The following is a 27,860-nucleotide window of genomic DNA, read 5'->3' as shown; positions in this document are numbered from 1 at the left end:
AAGGAAAATATAAATAAATATATAAATAAAATGAGAAAAACTAATCCATGTAGGGTGACGAATTGATCGACCGTGAGATGCGGTCATTAATACCCTTGGAGGGTAATGGATGGCAGTACTGTAGCCAATGAAGTTCTAACTGAGGTTCGGCTATTGCTGTTGCAATGATCAGGGCTTTAATAGCTCAATAACACCTTATCCCTACACTGTCCCCTACAGATAACGGGGAAGATGAAAAGCATTCTTGTTTCGCCCCTTTAAGCCAGTCCTTATAAGGACTATAAGAATCCGTGGATACACTATGTACAGAAACGACAGAATTGGCACAAGAAGTGGAGGCACAGCCATATATTAAGAGTTACTTGAATCATAATACAATAGCCAAGCTACAAACAGTAAACCTGGAGGTGACCGGTGTGAAAGTACATACCCGCAATGCTGGGAGTCTTAAGATTTATGCTGCTTATAATCCTCCAAGCATTCCTCTGCTGACAACAGATCTGGACTCCATACTTGGTTCAAATGACTCCATAATAATAGCAGGAGATCTCAACTCAAAACACACAGCTTGGTACAGCTCTTCAATTAACACCAAAGGCCACACACTATTCAACTTTGCAATGCTCAAATCTGCTGTTGTGGCAGGTCCTACCGAGCCCACCCACTTCAGCCCTTCAGGTAGCTCGGATGTACTAGACATTGTCATCTTTAAAAATATAAGATGCCAATTCAAATTGGAATCAGTTAACGAATTATCTTCTGACCACAGTCCCATAGTGCTTAATCTAGGTTCATCAGATCAATTCTCTCCTCCGCATACATTCATACCATGGGACAAGTTACCCAAGATTCTTACCGATCATATTGGTCCGGTGTCCAACATCAGTAAAAAGGAAAAGGTAGACTCAGCAGTAAATAACCTAACTCTACAAATTCAGAAAGCAATAGAATCAGTCAGAAAATCCACTGTCTTCCACCCAACCAACCGGATCCCAAAAGAAATCATGCAGCTAATCAGAGCAAAAATAGAGCCAGAAAGAGATATCACAATACCAGAGATCCACAAGACAAACCAGTATTGAACAACCAAAACAGACAGGTCCCGGAAGCTATTCAAAAACACGGAAATCATCAATGGGAAACCAAATTGACTAACATCAATACTGAAGATCATCCTGTATGGAAATTCTTAAGAGCAATCCGCACCAAAAAGCAACTCATACCCCCCTATAGAAACCAAGAAAGGGACAGTTCACAAAGATGAAAAGAAAGCTGAAGCACTACTAAATAACTTGAATCTCAGTGCAATTCATCTTATACAAATCTAAATAACAACCTTATGTACAAGATTCACCGTCATGTTAGGACAACCTTACGACAGAACACTGTTAACTCCGAACATATCACTCCTACAAATCCGACAGAAATGATAAATATCATCTCCCATCTAAACAGTAAAAAAGCTTCAGGACCGGATGGCATAACTAACAGAATAGTAAAACTACTCCCAAGAAAGGCCATAGTCCATCTCGTCAACATTACAAATGCCATCTTTAGATTTCAGAATTTCCCTACTACATGGAAAACAGCCACCATCATGCCATTGAAGAAGCCAGGAAAAAACCCTCACCTTCCCGAAAGCTACAGACACATAAGCCTATTGTCCAGCCTCGGAAAGGTGACAGAGAAACTGATCCTCTCAAGATTCCAAGCAGAAAGAGGTAAGTTAGGAATTTTGCATAATGAACAGTTCGGCTTCCGTAAGGCCCATAGTACAGCTCAACAAGTACACCGGCTGGTAGAAATCATTACTAAAGGTTATAACTGGAAACTCGATACAGCTGCCATCTTCATCGACGCAGAGAAGGCGTTTGACAAAGTATGGTATCAAGAACTTCCTACAAACTGATAAAATTTAACTTTAAAATCTCGAGTTAATAAAAATAATCCACTCTTACCTGAAAGACAGATATACGCAGGTCAGGGTTGGCGAAACGGTTTCGACCAGACGCAGGGTCTCGGCAGGCGTACCTCAGGGATCTCTTCTGGCCCCCTCTCCTGTTCTCAATCTACCTAGAGGACATCCCTCTGAACCCGGGAACAACATTCACTGCATTATATGCGGATGATACTGCCCTGATGGCAAGATCTCTAAGCCAAAAACTGAAGACTTCAAACCACCATACACATTTTAGAAACGTGGATGGCAGACTGGAGGATCCAAGTTAACCCCCAGAAAAGCTCAGCGATACTGTTTACTAGAAAGAAAATCCATACCATGAGGACATTCATTTATTGGGAGTAAAGATTCCATGGCAGACTGAAGTTAAATATCTTGGAGTGATTCTTGATAGTAAACTCCTATTCAGCAAACATGTAAGTTACATTACTTCGAAGACATCCAAAGTCTTAGCACAGCTCTACCCGATGATCAACAGACAAAGTGAACTAGACACACAAACAAAATTAACAATTTACAAGATGATAATTAGACCGGCCATCACTTACGAATCTCCCGCATGGAGCCACACCGCGAATACAAACATTCTGAAACTTCAGAGATTGCAGAATAAATGCCTGGGGATGATTCTGGATGCCCCTTGGTTTATTAGAAACTCCCAGATCCATAGAGAAGTTAATATCCCTTATATCTACTCCCTTCTCCTAGCTCTAGCTGAGAAGTTCTTTACCAGGACAAGCAACCATCCAAACCCGTTAATCAAGGAAGCTTCGGAATATAATGAAGCGGAAATTACAAATATAAACGACCAAAATCTATCTTAAGTTCAGCTGAACACAGCTATTTTCACTGCCCTCAATGGGCGTGCATATAGCTCACAAACACTCCATTCAAAGTTCTTTCAGTAGTACAGATAAAGGGGAATATGAAAAGAAATTTCGCTTCACCTATGTAGCCAGAAATATTATTCGTTATCACAAACACACACATGAATTTGCAACTGAATGTGTGATTTTTAGAATTTTTAGAATTTTAGATTTTTAGAATTTAAAGAATATCTAATATATTGTATTAGATAAATGTAATAGATAGTTGAATTAAAACCACTTTGCATAGAAGACTCTTAACTGACAAATCCGATGTTTTTTTGGAATTGCAGGTAAATACCTGTTTTCTCCGTTTCTTCAAGCATGGTACGGGCGATATTATCAGAATCATGTGGAGGCATTTCTTTTTTATGGAAATGCTCAAGTTGGTTTCTACAGACCGTTTTTAGGAACTTCTTCTAGCATTATATTCATCGGTTATAAGAAATGCGATCTACTAGAGGGAGTGGGGTCTCGAAAGTTCTGATAAACACCTAGAACAAAAATAATATTAAGCAACTGATATAACCACAAGAAAGAACATAAGAACATAAGTTAATTTCATATTCTGCTACTAGTATGTTCTTTCCTGCAATCATTTCAGTGCTTTAATATCATTTTTGCTCTGGGTGTTTATCAGAACTTTCCAGATCCCCCTCCACCACATACTGAAATGTTCATTTGGAATATATTTGCCTGCATGCATCGCAGTTTCTATTACTGCCCTTAAGAAGAACATGAGATGCTGAAGATGATAAATTTTAGTTAAGAATAATATTTATTTATTTATTTATTTTAATTGCACAGATTGTATTCTTGCGTTCTAGTTAACAATTCTAAAATGTGTCCCTTAGTCTTCCAGACACGTTCATTGTCAAAACATTTCAGTTGTTACAATCATTGTTCAATTTACAATTCAATTATTATTACTATTACTGATCTTCTTTACTATCTTCATTTTTCTTTAACCCTTCAGCAATATGTTCAACAAGAGCCATTATTCCAGCAAAAGTTTCTTCTCCTGTAGGTATAATTTGTTCCTTTGGTAGCACGAATCCGGATGTGCCATTGTCTCGCAATGCGACGGTATAAGAGTGTGGAATTTTTAATTTTTCATACACCCAATCCATAGCCGTCCCATTCGCAGGATCTAAAATGTAAAAATAAATTAAATTAAAATAGTTATATGCATTGTTTTAATAACGAAATTATTAAACAACAGCATTATAATTTTGCCTTAGACAAATACATATAACATCAACATTAAATCTTCCTGTCGGAAGATTTTGAAGATTTTTTATATTGGAAGTGCATCCGATCAGTAATATACACCATTAAATCTCTTTATATAATAAAGTATTTCAATTGTATTAAATGGGTGTTATAAGTTTCACGCTAAGAGATCCTTGCTATTGCTATTTCAACCAACTGGCTTTCGAGTGCAACTCACGCCACATTTTAAAAAAAAATATTTTTTGAGATATTTAAAATTATTAGCATGCCCATATTCACCAAGAGATAGTATCTATTCAAATATTTTAACAACGAATCCTTGTCATCTGAGATGAAAGAATGAACGAATAAATTGATTTCAGTCATTGACTAAATGTGCTATTTTCGATGTCCCGGAAATATTTCTCTTTCTTTGCTTTCGTTACAGCGCCAGCATACATAATGAATTTTACTGTATACTTAATCCAAAAAAACATATCTGATCACATGACTAATCCCATTCATATTATACACGCCCTTTGGTACTTAGATATCAAATTTAAGAAACGTATTACAAGATAAGGACAGTGCGCTATTTTCTTAGCTTCATTTCTTGCCAGTGAGAGAGATTACTGCAGAAATGTTCAAATAAAATTGAAACTATTCCAGAGAACAACGGGATGTTTCGTCCTTCGATTGGAACAGTTCCGGGTTCGATTTTCTTCGAGACGAGATGAATCTATATATGGGTCGGTTGAGGGTGAGATAGCCGATTTCATACGAAAGTAGCAGAACTTTTCTCACAAAAACCTGAGTTTTTCATCACTCATACGGACAAATCGGCCATGAGAGCACGCAATTTAGAGACAAGCGATTCTGATGATGATGATGATGATGGTAGTATGCGGCAGATGGCGTTGTGTGTCGAAGGTAGAAGTTCGTTGCAGTAGTAGGTGGAGAATTAAGTAGAGATGATGAATTGCGTATAGTAGGGAGGAGTGCCCCCTCCAGCGATTAGTCTTTGGACTCCTTGGAGAAGTTACGTAATAATAATAAAATATTCAACTAAGAAAACCAGGATGTCACTGGTGAGATTTTCATAACCTCTGTGGTAAATTTCGCAATTTTTAACTTTCTTTTTATATTTGTCTGTAAAATATCAATTAAATTATAATATTGCCGAATATGTTTTTCTATTTTTACAAATTACTTCTTTAGTCTATTTTAGTGACCTTTGTCTATTTTAGTAATTAACCAAGACAGCATTTTATTATCAGAAAATATGTAAAACTCACATTCACATTTATATACTTTAGTATCGTTAATAATTTTTTGTTAATCAAAAATTACTGTGGTTATTACGTGTGTGTTTGTTTATTCTTTTTAATATACAATATAATATATATTCATAATTGTTAATTAGTATGTATCGTTAATTTGCATTTATAACAAACATGAAATATTTATATCTGATGTGTTTTAGGAGAGGGGCTGGCACGATCCTTCATTTGTTTTCTTTACATATAAGCAAGGAAAAGGGTAAATATTATAATAGTTACTCCTTTAACATTATTTTTGCAAAGCTTATGCAAGTGAATAATGAGAAGAGTTAGCATGTATATTAATATGGGTAACCCTGATGATTAGCCTCTAAGGTTCAGAAAAGTCGCCAACCATCCTTGTCTATAATCTTCATCATTATCTGGTACACAGCTATTTCACATGTTATAATATTACTTCAAAACATTAAAGGTATTTCAAAATGAGAGAAAATCTTAATAGTTACGAGCTCCTTTTAAAGTTATTCCGTGTTATAATTTTGGATATAGATCATTGCCATAAGCATCAGCTAAAATATAGTTTCTGTTCATTTTGCTACCAACAATGTGCAAAATAATTATCGTGAACGAGAAAGAGCGAGACTTACACATGAGTGTAGAGGCTTGACCATATCTGTAATCAGTTCCATGTGTTGACTGCAATGCCTTAACAGCAATCTTCATGGCTTTCATCTAAAAATACAATTGAAAGGGTTCACATTACAAATAAAATTAAAGCTCAGATCTTATGAAATTCTAATGTAATTCAATGAAAAATCCATAAGAATCGATTCTGTTATGAATTACAGATCTGTTGTTGTTGTTGTTGTGGTGGTCCGTGTTCCTCAAAGAGAAGGAAGTTGCGGTCAATCGTAAATGGCAGGGTACCTTGAATGTGATTTATTTCTCCATTAGTACTTCTATAGTCTAAGTTCCAGGACTGAGGAACTTACATCCAATCTGCGTATAAGACTAACTAACCATTAATCGATGAAACATCTGTAATGTCAGATTGCGTCATGGTTGCAATTCTGGTCTAGTTCTTTCCTACTGAAAAATGAAATTCTTCTGCATGCAGTACACCCATTAAAGCAATAATACACGTACAAAATAAATATTTCCTATTACTGATAAGCTATATCCGGTTTTCGGCTTCTTTGAATGCTACCTGAATACACATCGTCATCTCTTGATAGTGAATTATAAATAAGAAAATAGGCCATATAATCTAACAAAGATTAAGTGAAACTCTTTTACCACTAAATTTCCGAAAGAGTGAGGGGGGATGGGGCAGCTCGTCTCTACGAATAGCTATTGTTGGATTCTGATTATATAGAGATTGAAGTAATTATTATTTGTTTCAGAATCCAACATGATCTTCCATCACATAGGCAAAACTTGTAAATATTATTTAATGTAAATCACTTATTTTACAATTAAATATTCATATAACTACCTTAATTTTGTCTAATATTTAATTATTTAATCAAGATATATGTGTTAATAATGAAAAGACTGTGTTAAATATTATTAAGCTTTTTTATTTATTACTATGTTAATATTATAGAATTTGTACTTGATAATTTTAATACAGTATTAATTGAAATGTAAATATTCTCTATTTATTTCTGTTTATAGAAGTTTAGAGTTATGCAATAGCTCAATTTTATTATATTTTGTTTTGTTGTCATGGAAACGCATGAAGAAGCAAGCGCGAGTGGAACAGAGCGTGAGCTAGGAGAAGGATAATAAAAAAAGATATATAGAGGTAACAAGGAGAGTGGGAACGGAAATTTTGAAGTGAGAGGAAGCAAGGATATAAACTAGAGAGGTGGAAGTAAAAGAACAGTTCTCAAGGGCAGAAGTTAAAGGGGATAATAATTATAAGCGAAAAGGGACGAAGTGAATTTTATAGTTAGCTGAAAGTAAAGTCAGCAGTGATAATTAAAGGAATTTAATGCTGAATCAGATAATATGAAGAAACTGGACGTTCAGTGAAGAATTCTGATTAAACCCAGTTAATCTAGAATTGCGACTTAATTCCAAATCGCCCTAAGGAGAACTGCACAATGTTTAATTATTTAATGAGTGGTAACAAGGATAACCAAAGTACCTTACAGTTGATATCCATAGTTGTGAAGCGTGATTAATAGTGTTTTAGCTATAACTGCGGAGAAGTCTTAAAAATGTGTTCTTAAGTGCAACAAATATATTTTGAAAGTTATTCGCAACGCAATTGATGTACTAGGAACTGTCTCTGGTAAGCACTGACATATTGATCATTTTCAATGTATGAAGAATTGAATGTTAGTTATGCTACGGTTAACCTAACTTTAACTGTGGAAATTCTTTGCGAATGAGAATTTGAAAATAAGAATTGTTGAGAGATATTTACAGCAATTAGTGCCTGCGGTGTTCTTTAAGCGTATAACATAGCTGAGAACTGTGTGGAAACCATTCAGATAGGAAGTTCTATTGTATTTAATTGAGTGTAGGAACTTTGTGACTCAGAAACTGAGAAAGTGCATGTGATGATTTGGAAGATTGAACTAATGTGATTGACTCGACCTAATATTTAACTTGATCCTATTGTTTGAAATTAGAAGTGGAATTTATGTATGTATTATATAGCTTATATTAAATGTTTTATTCTGTTAATCTAATTATTGTGTTTGCCTGAATTCCTTTTTATTGCACCGTTCATAAAAATTCGAATCTTGCGGAAATCCCAAGTGGAAAACAAATACTTCGGCCAGAATGAATGAGGAGACTGCTAACTATCTGTGAATTGATCCTGCTATTTTATATAGACTAATGTAAGGATAGAGTGGCGCAGTATAATAGAAATTTCTCTACCTTGGATTGGTGACCAATTCATAATTAGTTGTTTTCCTTTTATGAAAGTAACTTATAACAAGATGGCGGATTCGAACATTGGAAAAAGAGAACGTCACAACACTATCATCAAACGTAACGTTGAACTCCATAGTTATTAATATTTTACAGTCGTCTTGGTTACAGTAGGGCAGGCAACGCTCGTGATATTGTGACCTAATTCCGATCAGAAATAGTGAAAGTTATGCTAACAATGCATCTAAAACCAAGATTTATTGAGATAGGAAAAAACCCTTTTTGTGGTTAAAAATTCTGATAGTCGAAATTCAGTTTCAAAGCTGTTAATGGCATAGTCAGAATGTGTAACGTATTTATGTTTTAAAATTCACCACCACCAAGATTTCTGGGGATATAAAGTCATACATATGCCGGTAAAATATAAGCTTTCTTTTACAGGATTTCAGGATTATATTTCTTTCTCCAAGATAACAGAATTTATCTGAAGTTTCGTACTTCGCTTTCCAAATAGTTCCCTTTTAGGTTTCCAAAACGCATGCATTCGATTGTAAATGTTCAAAGAAATAGTGTCATAGAAGAGACAAGGATGGTGTTATTTTGTCTCTACAATACCAAATTTAGCCTTTAAAGACTTCACGTCTAGCTCTGCTGTCGACAGTCCAGACTGCAAAGCTGTTATTCATGGTATCCTTCACATGGCTTAGATAAATGAGAACGCTGATGATGACTTTGATAGTATAATTCCTACCAAAACCTGAAATTTATTATTTTGTTTTTGAAGATGGTCATAACGATGTACGGAAACAAAATATAACTTGACAATATTAAAGTGCTGCTGATTATCTTAGATATGCAACACCTATATAGCAATAAAGCAGTTCTGCAGAACAGCATGCCTATAGATAACTCTCTAGCCTTGTTTAAAATAAACTAAACCTTATGACGCAGCAAGAGTTTTTCGAACGAATAGATATTAAATTCTTCTGGTATATATATTCTCTAGTATTATATAACGGCAAGCAGTAGACACATGAGTCCACTCAAATGGACAGATGAATGGGTGCTGTTTTTATTTCTGGAGATATATTTGGGAAAATTTTAGCCCTACACTACCTTTCCATACTTCTTTATATTAACTCAACTCTATCCCTTACAACAAGATAGCACAAATTAATGCAGTTTCAAAGACCATCTTCCCATACATGCTCTGAAATATTATCAAAAAGATTCTCAATTATCTCTCATATCGTTCCTTCTTATGAAAGGCATTATGCACTCGCCGTAAATTATGGTGAGTGCATAATACCTCTCTTTCCAGGTACCTCCCAGATCTCAACTCTCCTTTTAGAATTCACATGTTGTACCACATAATCGATTACTTTCACCGATTAATAATTGATTATGTTCACTGATCTCATTAAACAAACACATGTACCTTGACTTTAAAATTAAATCGTTCTTTTCAGAAAGAAGGGTGTGAAGAAACTTTGGCTCGAATTATTGGTGGGACCTGACGAATATCTTTAAAAGAGTTATTCAATGAATGTGCCTTTGCTTGCATCATACAAAAGGGCAAGTGTTTTCTATCTAGAAATCCAAAATTTTAATCTCTCAAAATATGCAAATCATTATCCCTGTTATTTTTACGTATTCCAGAGAAACAATGTAAATACTGTATAACATACATCGGCCTCATAGCCGTAGTTCTACTGGCCGTAATTCTTACAACGCAACCTAAAGAGGAAGGAAAACTCATTATTTCTTTCTTCCAATATCTAATCACCCCGACTCTTTAGTCCTAGTTCTAGAACAACGAAGTAAAATTGGTCCAAGTATAATATTCAGAATACCACAAGTGACAAAATATAAGATAAAGATGAATTAAACATTACAGTTTCTCTCGGCTTAGACTTCTGTAGCTGAAATTATCTGCAAAAATATATTTTTAAATAATCCAAATTAAAATTTGAAACACAAGAATGGATGTGCCTCCTGCTTATAAAAGGCAGTGTGACTTCTTTCCTTGTCGAGTCCAAGGCTAAGCCATCGATCTCGACTTCTACACTTCAAGGAGTCCATATTCGTCGCACAAACAAATATTGTACGATTGCAACGTAACACAGAGATAAAGCTGAACTCCCAACATCGTTTTTGCTCTTCTCTGAATTGCTTATTGCAAAGAAAGACAATTGCCAGTTTACAGAACTCATCATGCAAACATTACCTACAAAAATCCACTAATAAATCCAAATCTAAATTTCAAAGTGCCAAGAGTGGAAAAGGTATCGCCTTCATCTGGACAGAAGTATGACATCTCTGTCCTAGTAAAGATAGGAGTTAAGCCACCGAGATTAACTTCTGACCAATCATGCGCGCCAAAGTAAAGCGGAGCTCCTGGCATTGTTCGACTTCTCTAACTTTTGTGGAGCTTGATGAAGCTTGAATTATCAGTCTGCTGATAATGTATTCTGGCTAGAGAGTTAAGTTCATTTTTATGACTAGAACAGTCTCCTGAACTCGAGTAATTAGCAGTTGATGTTTCAAGAATTTAACTTAGATTATTGTTGTTCACCAAGAATGGGAGGACTGTCCTACAATTTCTTCATCTGTGATGCCACTTTGATCGCGATGATTAAGTATTCCAATTCAGTTATTTGGGATAAACTAGGAAGTATCTTTATTCAAAGATATTTCCAAATTTAGTTTCGCATATTATATCTTGGTCACTGAAAAAGATAGAATTCCTCTTCAGCTATTTATTTTAAAAATATGCCAAAGCGCTGAAGAGACCACAGTGTTGAGCTAATATTCAACATTCACAATTTCATACTGGAATATTGTGTGTAACACCTACTTGCAGCCTTCTGCGAGAAAAGAAAATCGTATAAATTAACAACAGACTGAAACTGTTAAATAAAGTTTAAAAAAAAATAGTGCAATTCAAGTCATGAATCTAATCGGGATTTGAAGTTTCTCGAAGAATTCATAATTACTGAAAAAGAAACGAACACAAGTAATTTAATAACTGAAGCAAATGTCTAAAAATTGCGTTTTTTACGAAACGCAAACTAACATTACTTGACCACTCGAAAAGCAAATTTTAAAAAAAGTGAAATAACGCAAGAACAAGGGAAATCAACTCATACAGCTGCTGAAAGGCGACAGTTGCACTGATTTTGGTGATTATCTGTTACTGCTGACGGTAAAAATAAGGGACTCTTCAAAATTTATAGAATTACAAAATCAATTTGGTCATTACTAGGCTTTAACACCACTTAAGCAGCTACAAGAGCGGTGTCTGATTTGAAGTGGAATTTATGCAGTAATTTAACTTCCAATCCCCCCCCCCAGGACTTATATTATTAAATGTTGAGCTAATGCGCTTTTTCGCTGTACGCACCGTATATATTTATCATTTATTTTATTTTTAACAAGATAATTCGTTTTGATTGTATTTGTTTGTGTTTTGGATTACGATAGAAGAAACTAGAATTATGATATCAGTTTTATTACGTCTCAACTGTATGTCCTTTCGCACATTTTGCTGTTGTGCGAGATTGGGAAGCTGAGGGAAATTATGCCACTTCGTATGAGACGGACTAAATCACCTGTATTTGAATACAAGTTATAAACTTTCATGCCTTGTAGAGTGTATTCTACTCCACTTCTTTCAATCCAATATTTATTGTGAATCCAAAATACTATAATCCATATTGACAAGGGATACACGGCAGACACCTGAAAAATAAGGAAGATAAAATTTGAAGTCTTTGGTCGGCCTCGAGAGGATTACAGCTTTGTTTACTGGTTTGTAGATTGCTTTTAAGGATTGATTCGTTTTACACGATAGGCTCTATGTAAGCAAAGTGGATATTAGATCGAGCATTATAAAAAAATTCGAAGCGAAATATAGAAATTATGAATGTTTCGTAAGTTAACCAGAGAATTTGGGGAATACATTCCTCGACATCTACTAGTTGTCTTAGTGTGGACTACTTAAAAGACATAGGTGCTGCCCAGGTGTCTATATATTTGCCATTTATTAGTCCATTTTTGATAAGGTTTCACTGGCCTTACAGCTCATTCGAATTGGTTGGTTCTATTCAGAGACCAGACAGAAATCAAAAGAGAGCAAAACCCTCGTTCGGTACTGAGGAACTTCAAATGTCACAGAAATGTATTCTTCATAAGCGAACTGTCGGTCAGTGCGTAAAAGTAATTACTAAAATGAAGAGTCAAAAGATTACAGTTCATTTTCAAGATACCAAGTAATTTTATATAAACTTGGTTTTTAATCCTATTTCCCAAGTGAGCAAACAGACAAGTAAGTCTAGTTTGCGCCTGCACGTACTGCAAGTCTGAGGCCAACTCATGGTAATACCACTCTAGGCAACTCGTGGTAAAGGTGGATTAAGTTCTGATCACTTTCCTTAGTATTTGTCCCTTAATGTAAAGCACATTACCTTGCGGAGATGTATGATGCTATGCATTAAAGGCAATGGTCACTACCCATACCGTTTTCGACTTTGTAGAGGTGAAGCAGGCTCTAAAAATAAGACGATCCCGAAAGATCGCCCAACTCAGCGTTGTTCTACCACAGGCTCACCCCATCACCGGGTATAACTTCTCAGCATTGGCTCTACCCAGTGGCAGGCTCACCCCACCACCAAGCAGAGCCATAATCTCAGCGGTGGCCCCACTCAGAGACAGGCAAAAACCTATCCCCAAGCAAAGCCTCTCAAATCATTAGAGCCATACCCACACCGGTTTCGATTTTTTGAGGTCTCATCAGTGGAAGCCAGACCTGACAATGCTAAGGTTGAAGTCATGCAGAGTTTATGAATTTTACCTAAACAAGTTGCCACAAGGTGCTTTGACCTTATTAAGTAAAATCTCTGGATGAGAGATGTACGTAGAAAGATTTTTAACTTGGGTATATTATAATAAATTTAGTTTAATCCTTTATCCAAGTGTGAGCAAACAAAGTTTGCGCCTGAAAGTATCTTCAGGACTATGGTAAGGTAGTGCAACACCAGGTCACTCCTTGCAAAGGTGGAGCAAGATACTAACACTCCTATCTCAGTATCTCCCATAATGCAATCTCCTTGCGGATATGTCTAATGTTAAGCATTAAGGGAAGGGCCACTACCCAGACTAGTTTCGACCTTTATTGAGGTCTCTTCAGTGGGAGCCAGGCCCAAGTGGAGATACAGCCAGAAATATCAGCAGGTCATCTCCACCTATAGGAGTTTCCAAATGGTGTGCCACCTTTTTAAATTAAGTTACTCCGGATTTAGAGAAAGATGTTGAAAGTTTATTTTTCACTTGGTTAGAATATAATAAATTTAGTTTAATCCTTTATCCAAGTGTGATCAAACAAAGTTTGCGCCTGAAAGTATCTTCAGGACTATGGTAAGGTAGTGCAACACCAGGTCACTCCTTGCAAAATAAACTTTCGACATCTTTCTCTAAATCCGGAGTAACTTAATTTAAAAAGGTGGCACACCATTTGGAAACTCCTATAGGTGGAGATGACCTGCTGATATTTCTGGCTGTATCTCCACTTGTCTCCACTTGGGCCTGGCTCCCACTGAACAGATCTCAATAAAGGTCGAAACTAGTCTGGGTAGTGGCCCTTCCCTTAATGCTTAACATTAGACATATCCGCAAGGAGATTGCATTATGGGAGATACTGAGATAGGCGTGTTAGTATCTTGCTCCACCTTTGCAAGGAGTGACCAGGTGTTGCACTACCTTACCATAGTCCTGAAGATACTTTCAGGCGCAAACTTTGTTTGCTCACACTTGGATAAAGGATTAAACTAAATTTATTATATTCTAACCAAGTGAAAAATAAACTTGGGTATATTATGTATTCAAGCTACCAAGTAGTTTTATATATAAACTTGGTTTTTAATCCTATTTCTCAAGTGAGCAAACAGACAAGTAAATCAAGTTTGCGCCTGCACGTAGTGCAAGTCTGAGGCAATTCCTGGTAGTGCCACTCTAGGCAACTCGTGGTAAAGGTGGATTTAGCTCTGATCACTTTCCTTAGTATTTTTCCCTTAATGTAAAGCATATCCCTTGACTTACTTGTCTGTTTACTCACTTCAGAAATAGGATTAAAAACCGAGTTTATATAAAATTGCTTAGTATCTTTGAATACATCATATACCCAAGTTAAAAAATATTCTACATTTATCTCTCTCATCCTGAGATTTTACTTAATAAGATCAGAGCACCTTGTGGCAACTTGTTTAGGTAAAATTCATAAGCTCTGCATTACTTCAAGCTTAGCATTGTCAGGTCTGGCTTCCACTGACGAGACCTCAAAAGGTCGAAATCGGTGCGGCTCTGGTGGCTCTGATTTGAGAGGCTCTGCTTGGGGGTAGGTTTTTGCCTGTCTCTGAGTGAGGCCACCGCTGAGATTATAGCTATGCTTGGTGGTGGGGTGAACCTGCCACTGGGTAGAGACAATGCTCAGAAGTTCTTCTCGGTTATGGGGTGAGCCTGTCGCTGAGTTGGGCGATCTTTCGGGATCGTCTTATTTTTAGAGCCCGCTTCACCTATGCAAAGGTCGAAACCGGTATAGGTAGTGACCATTCCCTTTAATGCATAACATCATACATCTCCGCAGGGGGATGTGCTTTACATTAAGGGAAAAATACTAAGGAAAGTGATCAGAACTTAATCCACCTTTACCACGAGTTGCCTAGAGTGGCACTACCATGAGTTGCCTCAGATTTGCACTAAGTACAGGCGCAAACTAGACTCACTTGTCTGTTTGCTCACTTGGGAAATAGGATTAAAAACCAAGTTTATATAAAATTACTTGGTATCTCAGCGGTGTCCCAAGTTAAAAAACTTTCTACAGATTATAGTTCAGTTCAAGACAACTCGGGAATACTAAGGAATGTATTCCAGCATGATCTCTGGTCAACATACGAAACTTTCATAGTTTCTATATTCTGTTTGAAATAATGCTGGATCTAATTTCCACTTTGCTTATGTAATTTTACATCGCGGAACTGAAACATTTTGGCTCTTTATTTTAATAATAATGTAAGTATTGTATCTTTGACTTGGGGTAGGAGGTGTAGTACGTTGCAGTGGTTGGGATACTTTTTTATTTTTCAAAATAGTTGAACTTACAGGAAGAATAACAAACCCCCTCTCACCCAAAGTACATTACATAGTATCCCCTTTCTATGTCAAAGATGCGACATCCTAAAACGGCAGAAGATCAGAATTGTCCATAAACCAACTTAACAAAGTTAATGCTTTCGTGAAGAATATCAACGACGCATGAAATTCTTTCTGCTTCCCAGGCGCCTTCCGTTGTACCCAGTTTGCTAAACCAACAGGAGAGTTATCTTATACACCCTCCTGCCGCCTATAAAAATACATATAGTACAGACCACCCCACAGCGGATTTGCAGAATCATCTCACCGGATGAAAGAAAGCCATGTGACTGTACACATCTCACATTAAATGAGAGAATGAGGAAGAAGCTCAAATTGCACAAAACGGAAATAATTAAGAGTAAATTTATGACGTGACGCTGCAGAAATTTTGCCCCCCCCCCCTCCCCGAAACGAATTTTAATTTCTGGTGACGAAAAGTCAGCAGGTTAATATTGAATTTTGTTATGAAATTATTTTCATTCTTATTTCAAGTAGTTTTTTTTTTTCGAAAAAAAAAAACCTTCAGTATGAATATAACACTTAATTCATCAATATGTACATAAACATGTTTATAACTTTGCATTGATGGGAATTAAGGCATTACTAACCATTATATCATATTCAGCAGAATCGTTTTCCGTATACGCATAGGGACATAACCAACATTGGTCGTATGAATGCAGGCTAATGAAGCACTTCACTCGACTTCTTATACTGACCAAATCGTCTCTTATAGCTCTAGATTCACGTTCAGAAAAGGGTTTGCTTCCCTGATATATATCATCACATGGATCGCCATCATCATTTACATCTGCAATAAAAGAACAAAAGTTTTCTTAAAATAGGTAAGAATTATAAACGTTGTCAGATATCATCAGATATTAAAATTCAACGTTCAGATTTCTAGCAACGTTTCTGTGTGTGTGTGTATGTGTGTGTGTGTGTGTGTATGTGTGTGCGCGCGTGAGTACGTGCGTGCGCATGCTGGCGTGCGTTGGTGTGAGTTAAATTTAGAACAAGATAAAGAGAATTATTTAGCCGATTCAATATTTGCTTTCATTTAATTTTTATAAATAATTATCACAATTACCTCGGAACTTGCCAAAACTGGCATGCATTGATGTAGGCAGAAATCTGGAATGAAGTTGGATTTGTATCTGCACTTATACAGGTCTCTTTTTGGATAGAATTTCCTCAAGTCATGAAGTAATTGTATTCATTATTAAAAATGAAATAAAATAAAAACCAACAATAAGTTAAAAATGAAATATATTTAAAATATAATTTATAATCAAACATCCTGAGCGCAATCAGTACTGATGAATATCTTTGGTTTTAAAGCCCCGACTTCGAATCTCTAGGAAAAAGAAATGTTTATGACAGCTTTTAAAATGAAAGTGATTTAGCGAATCTCATAAAAGAAGGTAAAAAGGTTTTTTCTTTCCCCGACCCTGCAGTTTCTCATTCGTCAAAAAATGTAAAACGACACCAACAGCTTTCTTATTGAGAGAGAGAGAGAGTAAGCTATGGAGAGGCCACATCATTCGGGAACTGAAATGGGCTATTGGCGTTTCTGCACGTGATATCAGGGGAATAATTCTTCATCATCATCATCATCTGTATACTAGAGTATATTCTTGTTGGAATAAAAATAGCACTCCAACTTACCTATTATTCTTTTTTTCCAATCTTTTCATGAGCAACGCAGAATATGACTTGCTTGCTTTGGCAATGAAGATATTGGAAACGAGCTTTTGTTTATAGCTGACCATGATTAGGCCTAATATTTCGAAGAATAACAAATCTGATTCAATGATTTACATCAAAAAAAGAAAGAATTAAGTACAGAAGACGTCCGAGAGAGAGAGAGAGAGAGAGAGAGAGAGAGAGAGAGAGAGAGAGAGAGAGAGAGAATCACGAAATGGCACTGTCAGTTCCCGTCTTAATTTTGATTATCTCACGACGTCACTAATCAAAACAAGATTTTAGAAATTTCTGTGAATATTTTTGATCTTTTTGGATTAATAACTTTCGGGTTCATTTTAATTAAAAAATCACTTTTAAATGCATCTCCTTCATTGACGTTTTTAAATAAACAAAGAATTCTCTTACCTCCATATCCAACATCAAAATTTCTATTAAGATCAACTCCAAGACATCCCTTTCCAACATCTGCCATATTTTTTCTCCACAGGTAATTCTATTTAAGAAACAATAAAACAATTGACAATCTCAATAATTAAGAACAACTTTCAGTACAAAGATTTTGAGTAAATACAATTAAGAATTGGTAAAATATAGACAAGACTTGTAAGATCCCTCATGAAGTTTAATCTTATAACTGAAGTAAAATTCAGGGCATTTATTCATTAGATTACTTTAATTTTTTTATTACATTTGATACATACATGTGATTACATATGATACATACTTGATTACATATTTTTCTTTCAAAAAAATTCAATCCTTTTTTTAATTAAAATTATGATTAGTATTGTGATTACCTATTTACAACAGGTTTCATTCTTTTTTTTTTTTTTTGTAACGATGAAATTCGTACAGGTTTTTTTTTCCTGTATAATGTAATAATAATAATGATAATAATAATAATAATAATTTAGATAAAAATGGATCGAATTCGTAACCATTACGGCGATACAACAATTGCAAGAAATAGGAAACAACCGTGTTAAAAGTTTATTTCAGAATCAGAATTTGTCAATATTTTATTATAATCTTAAATATTACTTTTATACTGGGTAAAAAATCAATTACCTTAAGAAATTAACACTAATAAAGCGTTTAATTGAAAAAATATCTTTTTTCAAAAATGTATTTTGGACAAGTAGAAATAATTCTTGCATTGGTCGTTATAGTTTTTAGTCATTTCTAGTCTGCTGTGCTTAACATTCCCTGCTTAGTTCTTTCCTTTACCTTTTCTCGCGCAAATTAAAGGTTTCCAGTTAAGGTCCAGAAATCTAATTGACCAAAGATAAAACTATTTTCGACCATCAGACGAAATTTAGGCTGATGTTCCAGTATGGAAACCTATCGAAAGAGTAGCAGCGGAAATCGATGGAAGTAATTACCTATTTTTTCAATAAACGCATGTCGCCTATCAAAATGATCGTGTGGTACGCATTTCCTGAAGGTCAATTTGTGTTCATTTGCATGATGATTTTCACTAGCCCATGTATTCTCATTACAAGTATTATTCATTCTGTCTTGTAAGCATCGCTTCCTTAGTGAAGCGATGCTTACAAGACTGAAGCGGTGCCTCATTTGTGAACATTCCTTCGAATCGCTCCATTTAGTTACATTCATACTGGTCTCGAAACTCCCAAAACCACTCAAACCCCTTCACCCTCCTCTCCATGAAATTCATGCATCTACAGCCCAGTTATTCAAATAGTGAAGTTATTTTCCTATTTGGTGTTAAGTTGGCCATCTCCAAATCGCTTCGCTTTGACCATTCCAACGACCACAGTGGATGAGATACGGAAGCCTTTGCTATAAGCCGTGATCTACTGGACATTGTACATTTATCCAGCCGAATTCCTGAAAACCCTATTCACTGTCTCAATACTCTGATCTCTTGTTAACCAACTGTTCTTCCAGATACACCAAAGGTGTCATATTTCTTCTGAAAGATTCAAATCACAATCTCTTGCAAGTAGCCTTTCTCCTTCACTCAGCCACTATTGCCTTCGTGTCTTTCGGGACACAACAAAATCGTTCCTTTAAAATCGCTCCTTTTGCTCCCTTCCTAACATTGCTTTCATCGCTCTCTCACCCATAATTGCAGCACTCAAAGATAAAGCTGATTATTTCAATACTTAGCATCAAGTGACTAAAATAAACTGCCTAACGAAATAAATCTTTAGCATCAGGATATGCTTTTAAAAAAATATTGAGAAACTAACTAATGGGACTAAATAATTTTGATTTTTGATTTTAAATGCATATCATAGACAATTACTTTAAATGTTATATATTATGTCTCAATTATATACTGAATTTATTCTTGTGCTCTTCTAGATGCATTCATTTAATTTTTAGTAACTGTACTGCCTACTTTACCTGTATGGCTTTGGCCCTTGTAGCCAAGGGACGCATCCATACAGGTAAAGTTCCCTCTAGTCTATTTCTATTTTCTGTTCTTTATTCATATGTCTTTTCTTCAGCTATCGATCTCTTTATTACCACTTGAAAAATAACTGTAGGGTTTTTCATAACATGTATCCTATTACATCTTAGTATTTCCTATCTTTATTGTTCTAAATATTTGTTGCATCTATTGTATTATATTTTCGTTTGTACTACTTCTTTAGTGTTAATAAATTCCAAATTTCAAATATGATAAATATACCTGTCTGCATCAGAACACAGCTAACAAAAGTTCATTTTCGGTTCATAATTCGTTACTTAAAACTGTAGTTCTTTCAAAATCATTAAATGCAAGTACTCAGTAATCGGCTCCCTCTAATTTATTATTATTATTATTATTATTATTATTATTATTATTATTATTATTATTATTATTATTATTATTATTATTAAGAGTGACATCCAGGGAGTCAATGACTCATCGAGGGAGGACACACTACACGCACTAGCTATCATACCTTTTCTTATGTTCATTCACACTGCATTGTGAATGAATTCAAGCACTCACAACATCCAACGCCAATCAATTCCAATCTTGTGCCACCCCTATGAGAGAACAATCTAGCACTCATCCCCTTTTTAGCCGATCCTGATATCATTTTAACACTTTCCTTTACATTCTCTCTCTCTCTCTCTCTCTCTACTGAATCAGAATCACAAGGAAAACCAGGAGACCAGATCTGCGCACAGTAATCCAAGTGAGTCTTATGAAGGCCTTGTAAGGAGCAAAATTACATCCTAATCTTTCCATGTGAACGTTCATTTCAGCATTGCAATTATCCTTTGAGTTGTATTTGCAATCTTTGCTACATCACCGATGAACTGCAACTTGCTATCTATTAACACTCCAAGATCGCTAGCCTCATCAGTTTCTTCTATTATAATCTTCGAAATATAATACGACGTTGGATATCTAATCAAGCCGAAATGAATGTCTTTACATTTACTGACATTGAACTGACATCCATTTTCCCATGCCCACATTCTAGCATTTTCAAATCATTCCGCAAAGACTGCATATCAGGACCATTCCTGATTACCCTACTTATCTTTGCATTATCAGCAAATAGCTGTAGGTTACTCGTTAACTCCTTCCCAATATCATTAATGTGTAGATTGAGTAACATTGGATCAATCACTGATCCTTACGGTACACCACTGTTTACCTTAAATCTTGCAGACCAAGCATTGATTCTTGTAGTTCATCACTGTTTACCTTAACACATTATACCACTTTGATATCTGTCAGTCAGCCGTCCTCTTGTCCACGCTAAGATTTTATAATCCAAACCCATATTCTCCAATTTATGCAACACTCTTACATGCTGTATTCAGTCACATGCCTTAACAAAATCCAAAAGAATCGTGATGTATCCATTCCTTCCCTTTGTCTAGTTCATTTGCAACATTATTACAGAATGTGATAAAGTTGCTAAAACATGGCTTTCCCTCAGTAAACCTATGCTATTCATTGCAAAGTAGAGATTCACTATCAACCCATGCCAGCCCTAACAAATATTTCCAAAATCTTCACTACCACTCCTGACATACCGATTTGTCGATAATTTGATACATCGGGTTTTGGACCACCCTTCTGCAATGGAATTACCATACGTTCTCTCCATTCCCGCGGAATCATTCCTGTTCGGAGACCCCAATTACATTATATAGCCTGGTTAAGGGAATACCATAAGGGAATACCTGGTTAAGGGAATAGCTAGTTCAGCTGAATACTCCTTTAGCATCCGTGATGATATCCAATCAGTCCTATTGCTGAATTCTTATTCAGATTCTTCAAAAGTTCTAATTCATACGCCTGAATTTCTTTATAAGAAGTAGCAGTTAACTGAATGTTGCATACACAAGGTTGATAGCTTTTAGAAAAACGGGCACTCATTAGTGGAACAACCTCTTCTGCATGTGTCACACTCGCACCATCTGCATTCAGAAGAGTTATTATTTAATTTTCATCGTTCTTTCACTCGTGGCATATCAATAAAATCCTTGTGCTTTGTCTTTAGCTTTTTCAGTTTCTTTTCATACTCAGACGTTGCTTTCCGTACAACTGTTGTGTCTATTCTAGCCTACCGCTTATACTCCTTATGCACATACAGTATTCCTTCCATGTTAGCCTTTTCTTAGGAATCTCTTGATTAATAAGATTACACATCCATTTGATTCCTACCATATTTAATCTTCGAACTCTCAAGAAACACGCTGATATCGCATCCTTTAAGTATTGTTTAAATGCTTTCCATGCACTGTCGATATTCTTCGCATCCAGCAACCGCTCTCATTGAGTTCCTTCTGCCACATACTGCTTGAGGAAGTTGTCTCGTAAGTTCAATAAATTCAGTTTCATTCTTCTCCTGAGATAATACTGCTACCCATTCAATATTAGGGTAATTAAAGTATATGATTATGATTACTCTTTTTGCATGCATCGTGTCTATTTGGGGATGCATTTCTACATCATCACCATTGCTGGTGATGTAGAAATGCATCACCAAATGTCTATTTGGTGATGCATTTCTACATCACCAGCAATGGATCCACCAGGTCTGTAACAACACCCCACTATGTAATGGACCTTGATAGATTCCACCTCGCACCACATTGTTGTCAAATTCACTGCTACATGAAATACCCCGTCTAGTACTACAATCATCAGTTTCAATTTTAACTGAATTCAAGCCATCCAATATCATTATGACCAAACACCCTACTTTCCTATCTATCCTGTCTCTACTTTTTAAAAATAGTGTATCCTTTACACTCGATACAATTTGAGGTCCCAACATATTCACGAAGGCAACAAACTCTACCCCTTTTGTTTTTGATATACTCCTACCATTTGTGTCCAGCCATAATAATCTGCCTGGATGTTCTTTTGTATACTCTCGTCTGCAATCTGCATGACACAGTTCGACAACTTGCAGATCACTTGTAAACTGTACTGCTATTACTTGTTATTTATAAGCCACCGTTATTAATGATTTTATATTTCTTTCTTTCTTATTCTCACTATTCCATCTTACTATTGTGTACTTAGTTAATCTACCTTTCGCACTACGAGTTTTATGCCTATGGATACTAGAAAATTTATTTCATAAGACTACACCACCAGTATCTGTTAATTGGCATAAAACTCAGTAATACGGCCAGTTGACTTCTCTCTTTCTCTCTCTCTAACACAAATTCCTTCAGTAAAACTTAAGTTCGCTTTTATTTAGGAACAATGCATTGTAAAATAAACAATCAGGTGGCATTCTCTTGACATATAATTAAAACACATTTAATTATATGTGTTGAAAACAAAGAAGCTTTCCCTTTTCAATATTAAATGACTATACAATATAATTACTCTTTTACTTCTCTGCTTATGAAAATTAAATTGCCGAGACTAATTTGCTCATAAAGAGATTAGCTAGCTATGGCAAGTAATCTTACAATTTATATTCCAGTTAACAACAAATTAGAGAACTCTCTTATAGATATTGCTTATTACTATTTCTTATCAGTCCATCTATGATATATCTCCTAGATTACAAAACGAATGTACATAAAAGGATGTAATACACTTACAGAGGCTCTTTGTCATGACACCTTCCAAAAGTCCTGCATCAAACTCTCTATGGTTTTTCTTTCATCTCAGGCCTTAGGTTTCCATCCAGAGAGTCTTGTTTCAGGGGCCGCTTCATCAGAATTTTGGCTGGTCATGGACTGCAATCTTACCGGTACTCAAAAGCTCAGGAAAGAAGTTTCAGCATTCAGTCTTGAAGATCGTTCTGTGCCTTTTGGCTTCGGTTGACTTCCTGCAGCACTAGGACATCCGACTGGCACTTGGCTTAGGTATTTACATCAGCTGTTCTCCCATTTTTTCCTCTGGCATAGGTTCGCCGTAAAGTCTGGTCCTCTGGGTCAACTGCCTCTGGCTCTCTTTGGTAACAGCGCATCACCTCTCCTCTTAGTAACTGCACCTCACATCTCCTTTTGGCAAATGGAAGTCGGATTTGCTCTCTCAGCAACTGGACCTCAGCTCTTCTCTCGGCAACTGGACCTGGACTCTCCTCTCCTCTCGATGTTCGGCTCAGTCCCCTTTTATTTTCGCCTTCTCGGGACCTTGCACCAAGGGTTGTAAACCCCAAAGAAATCGGCAGTTCTCCTTGATCTTTTTGTTAAGGCCGATAAGTTCTTTCTTCTCCTCCGTACACATTTTTTCTTTGTCTTCTTGGGCAGCAGAAGCTTCTCTGAAACAACCGGATCTCTTTGATACTAACTTTGAAGGTGTTCATGCACAGAGCTCGCAAACAATTTTCTCACACACTTAATCGTAACACAACTTTCTTGTGCTCTTATACATAGCTATTATACAAAGTTCCAATGGCAAAGCATTGCCTTTGTGTTTGACATTCTAGAAAGTTTGGTTAAAACAGTAATTACAGACAATTCCCATAGAGTAATTTACAAACATATTTAGCATAAAACATATAACAAACAAGGTTATTTTTGTACAGTTCTCATGAGACTTGACCTCTGTAAAAATTGATGAAAAGAGCTTTGGTATTTGTAAGCTACATCGGGTTTTACACACTAGTCTTCTCTAGTGCCTTATATAAGTATATGCTTTTGCATGCGTTTAATGGATTCGAACCGGACAAAAATAAATTCTAAATCGTTTTCTTAACATAATCACTTCCATCATAATGCCCATTCCTGTCATTAGCACAGTTATATAACATTGTCTGTCTTACACACAAGTTCTCACAATCGCTCCTATTATAATTTAATTTCCCTTACTCTGTGTATTAGATTTTCATACCATTCATTAGTTTTTCTAGACTCCTGACACCAAACGTATTCAAGTGTAGGCCGTCACTCTTAAAGAAATCCTTTTTTCATTCAAACTCGCTCCACACATCCAGAAACTCAATCCATTCCTTCCACACAGCCTACGCATCGAATTATTTGCCACCATCGCACTTCTTCTTAATTCCTTTTTATCATATCGCTGTAATAAATTTACTATTTTCATTTTCTCACTCTTGCCTCATCCATAAATCCTTTCATGTCCTCTTTCATACTGAACTTTTCTTTTTTTCATTCATCAGTTCATTAGTACCTGCTACAATTATGTTCTCGTTTACTTTTCTATTCTGTTTTTGAATTGCTTGCTTTATATTTTTTAATTTTTGCTCCTGCAAAATCCGACGTTAAAATCTGCTCATAAAAGCTTCATCTTTTATGAGAAAGTCGCCATAATAAATAGCATCCTTCTTTTTATAAACAACATTGTTGTTGTTGTCAGCCTGTGGAATCCCAGCAATGGGATTCCACAGGCTGACAACCTCCCTCGTGTTACTCCATTACGACCAGGTTGTTCCTGCTGTTAGAGTAAGTTCATCTCTCCATCTGGTCTTCTACCTCTACTTCTTTTCTCCCTTCCAGGTATCCAGTAAGCGGTGATTTTATCCCATGTGCCATCTTGTTTTCTCATCAAGAGTCCTGCCTATTTCCATTTTAGGGATTTCATTATTTTATGCCGTCAGTGACATTTGTTTTCTGTCTTATTTCTAGGGTCTTTTTTTCCTATCCTTTTGGTGTTTGACATACTTCTTTCATTGTTCTTTGCCATGTTCTTAACTTGGTCGCGAGTTTAGTTGTTACTAACCATGTTTGTGACCCACAGGCTGGAATGGGTAGTATGGATAGTAGTATAAACAACGTTACGTACCTGATTTTTGTTACTTTCTGAATTACCTGTTTTCGTACTTTCTTGCTTATTATTTTGCCTCTTAATTTTCTTTTTCTTCCTATCTTTATTCAACGCCTCTCGACTTTCTGTAATTCCCAAGTGGTCTCTCTGATTGTCTACCTTAATTTCGATATGACGTCAATGATATTTGTTTCCTGTCTTATTTCTAGGGGTCTTATTTTTTTTCTATCCTTTTGGTGTTTAACATACTTCTTTCCATCGTTCTTTGCCATGTTCTTAATTTATTTCGAGTAACCTCCTTAATATCATCAATAATCTCTTTAACGAGACAAACCTTCATGTTCTCAACTTCGCTGTTCTTCTTGGCGTTGCGTTTCTTGTGCGTTTTCGGTGCAGTTTTATTACAATATCTTAAAATATCTTACAAAACTTTGAATATACTATCAACACGAAAATCTACACTAATATACTATAAAACACTCATTTTCTAATGGGAAAAACACAACAAAACAGATCACCATCTTTACAGGAGATCTTGAGTAGCTGTTCCAGGTTTGTGTTATTTTGAAACTGGTGTTCACATTACGTTTGTTCGTATACAATATTAATTATCAAATTGACTGATGTATGTCACAACTATTTACGCATCTAGGTCTTATAACAATAATGTAGAGACAGAAAATTTACTTGTTTCAGCAACAAGATATTTGTTTTATTGTGAAAATATTCCGATTGTTGTTGTCGTTATTATCAATGAATAAATTCGAATAAATAAATGAAAAATTAATAAAATGTGTAAAATCGAAAATAAAGAAATAAGTAAAATTCCACAATTGCTCACTATTTAACTACAGTTATTATCGGTACAGAATTTGAAATAAAAATATCATACTGTTGCTTGCAATTTTCAGAGTAGCTAGAATTTCGTGGAAAGATAATAAACAATTGTTAAAAATCATTATTCGCTAATTATTCAATTAATTAGTTATTATTATCAGAATCTTACCGCATTCCAAGAATAAGTGTATCCATCGGGATTAACTAAAGGAAATATTCTCCACTCAAAAATATTTATCAGTTTCTGGATTCTATTATCGATGGCGTATTTAGTTACTAATTCGTATATAATAAACACGGCCGTTGAGACTGCAATCCATTCTCGTGCGTGGATCCCGGCATGGATCCAAATTATTGGTTTATTCTCTGTGGCTCCAATCTACATAAAAGAAAAAAATATATGAGCAATGACATTAAGTAAATATATCCTACTAGTTTACACAATATTTGTATAAGGAAGGAGTTAAAAAATTAGGAAAATTCTTTTTATTTTATTAATAATGTTAGTATTATTTTAAATTGACTCTCACAATAAATCGAAAAAAATATTCCCGGAGCGTTCTGGCTAATAAATACTGAAACCACGTTTTTTTTTTTTTTTTTTTTTTTTTTTTGTGTGAATTGCGATTGTGTTCAAAGTTCATAAATAAATCGATATGTTCACTACTCTACCATGAGTTAGAATCGTCTTGCAAGGCTTAAATTCTTGTTTCGTGCGCATTAGTCGTTAATGTTAAACTGCGAATGAAACTATGTTGTGTATTTTGTTTTTTCATTCACATTTAACATTGTTTATTATATATTAATCATGATTTGTATAAAAGTTATTTATTAATCCTTATTTAAGAATTATTATTTAAGTATTTATTCTGAATTTAATCAGCTATTAATTGAATAAACAATTATATGTGTATTATTTATTGTAACTTATATATATATATTGTAACGTGAATATTATTATAATTATCTGTATACGAAATGAAAGAGTTGATTAAGTAACTCTAATATTCTATTTATTGTATTTTTATTAACTCGATGTAGTGGTATAGCCTTATGTAACATTAACGAAAATGTTTACGTTTTATTTGTTGTCATGGAAACGCATGAAGTAAACGAGCGCGAGTGGAACAGGCGTGAGCTTGGATAACTGAAAAAAGATAAAAAAGAGAGTTGGACGGGGTGTTTTTGAAACGGGAAGAAGCAAGGGTACAAACTAGAGAAGTGGAAGTAAATGAAAAGTTCTCAAGGGCAGAAGTTAAAAGGGACAGTATTATAAGCGAACAAAGACGAAGTGAATCTTATAATTAGCTGAAGGTGAGGTCAGCAGTGATAATAAAAAGAAATTAATGCCGTAATCGGATAATATAAAAAAAACTGGAAGCTCAGTGAGGAATTCTGAATAAATCCAGTTAATCTAGAATTGCGACTTATTTCTATGTTGCCCTAGGAAGAACTGTACAGAATTTAATTGGTTAATGAGTGTAACAAGGATAATTAATGTACCCTACAGTTGATATCTAGAGTTGTGAAGTGCGGATAATAGTGTTTTAGTTATAACTGTGGAAAAGTCTTATAGATGTGTTCTTAAGTGTAATCAATATAATTTGAAAGTATACTCACAACGTAATTAATATACTAAGGAATATTTCTAGTAAGGACTGTCATATTGATTTATTTCAATGCATGAAGAATTGAGTGTTAGTTACGCTACGTTTAACCTAACTTTAACTGTGGCAATTCTTCGA

At 35.3% G+C, this 27,860-nt stretch overlaps 1 protein-coding gene across 2 annotated transcripts in view; it reads right to left on the bottom strand.

Moving 5' to 3' along the window:
- Nucleotides 1–3,585: 3,585 nt before the first annotated feature.
- LOC150103293 (carboxypeptidase B-like) overlaps nt 3,586–27,860 on the bottom strand; it is a 42,504-nt gene continuing 18,229 nt past the window's right edge. For both annotated transcript variants that reach the window (XM_090397585.1, XM_090397586.1), the window contains exons 7-11: nt 26,285–26,494; nt 17,508–17,595; nt 16,004–16,206; nt 5,966–6,050; nt 3,586–3,976 (exon numbers count right to left, since the gene is read on the bottom strand). In XM_090397585.1, coding sequence (XP_090253711.1) covers nt 3,759–3,976; nt 5,966–6,050; nt 16,004–16,206; nt 17,508–17,595; nt 26,285–26,494 — 804 coding nt within the window. In that variant the 3' untranslated portion in view covers nt 3,586–3,758. The remainder of the gene's footprint in view (nt 3,977–5,965; nt 6,051–16,003; nt 16,207–17,507; nt 17,596–26,284; nt 26,495–27,860) is intronic.

The sequence above is a fragment of the Typopeltis vanoorti genome, chromosome 9, assembly GCF_054136105.1.
Source record: "Typopeltis vanoorti isolate ZY-2024b chromosome 9, IOZ_Tvanoo_1.0, whole genome shotgun sequence".
Classification (NCBI taxonomy): domain Eukaryota; kingdom Metazoa; phylum Arthropoda; class Arachnida; order Uropygi; family Thelyphonidae; genus Typopeltis; species Typopeltis vanoorti.
This window is presented reverse-complemented; position numbering and strand designations above follow the sequence as displayed.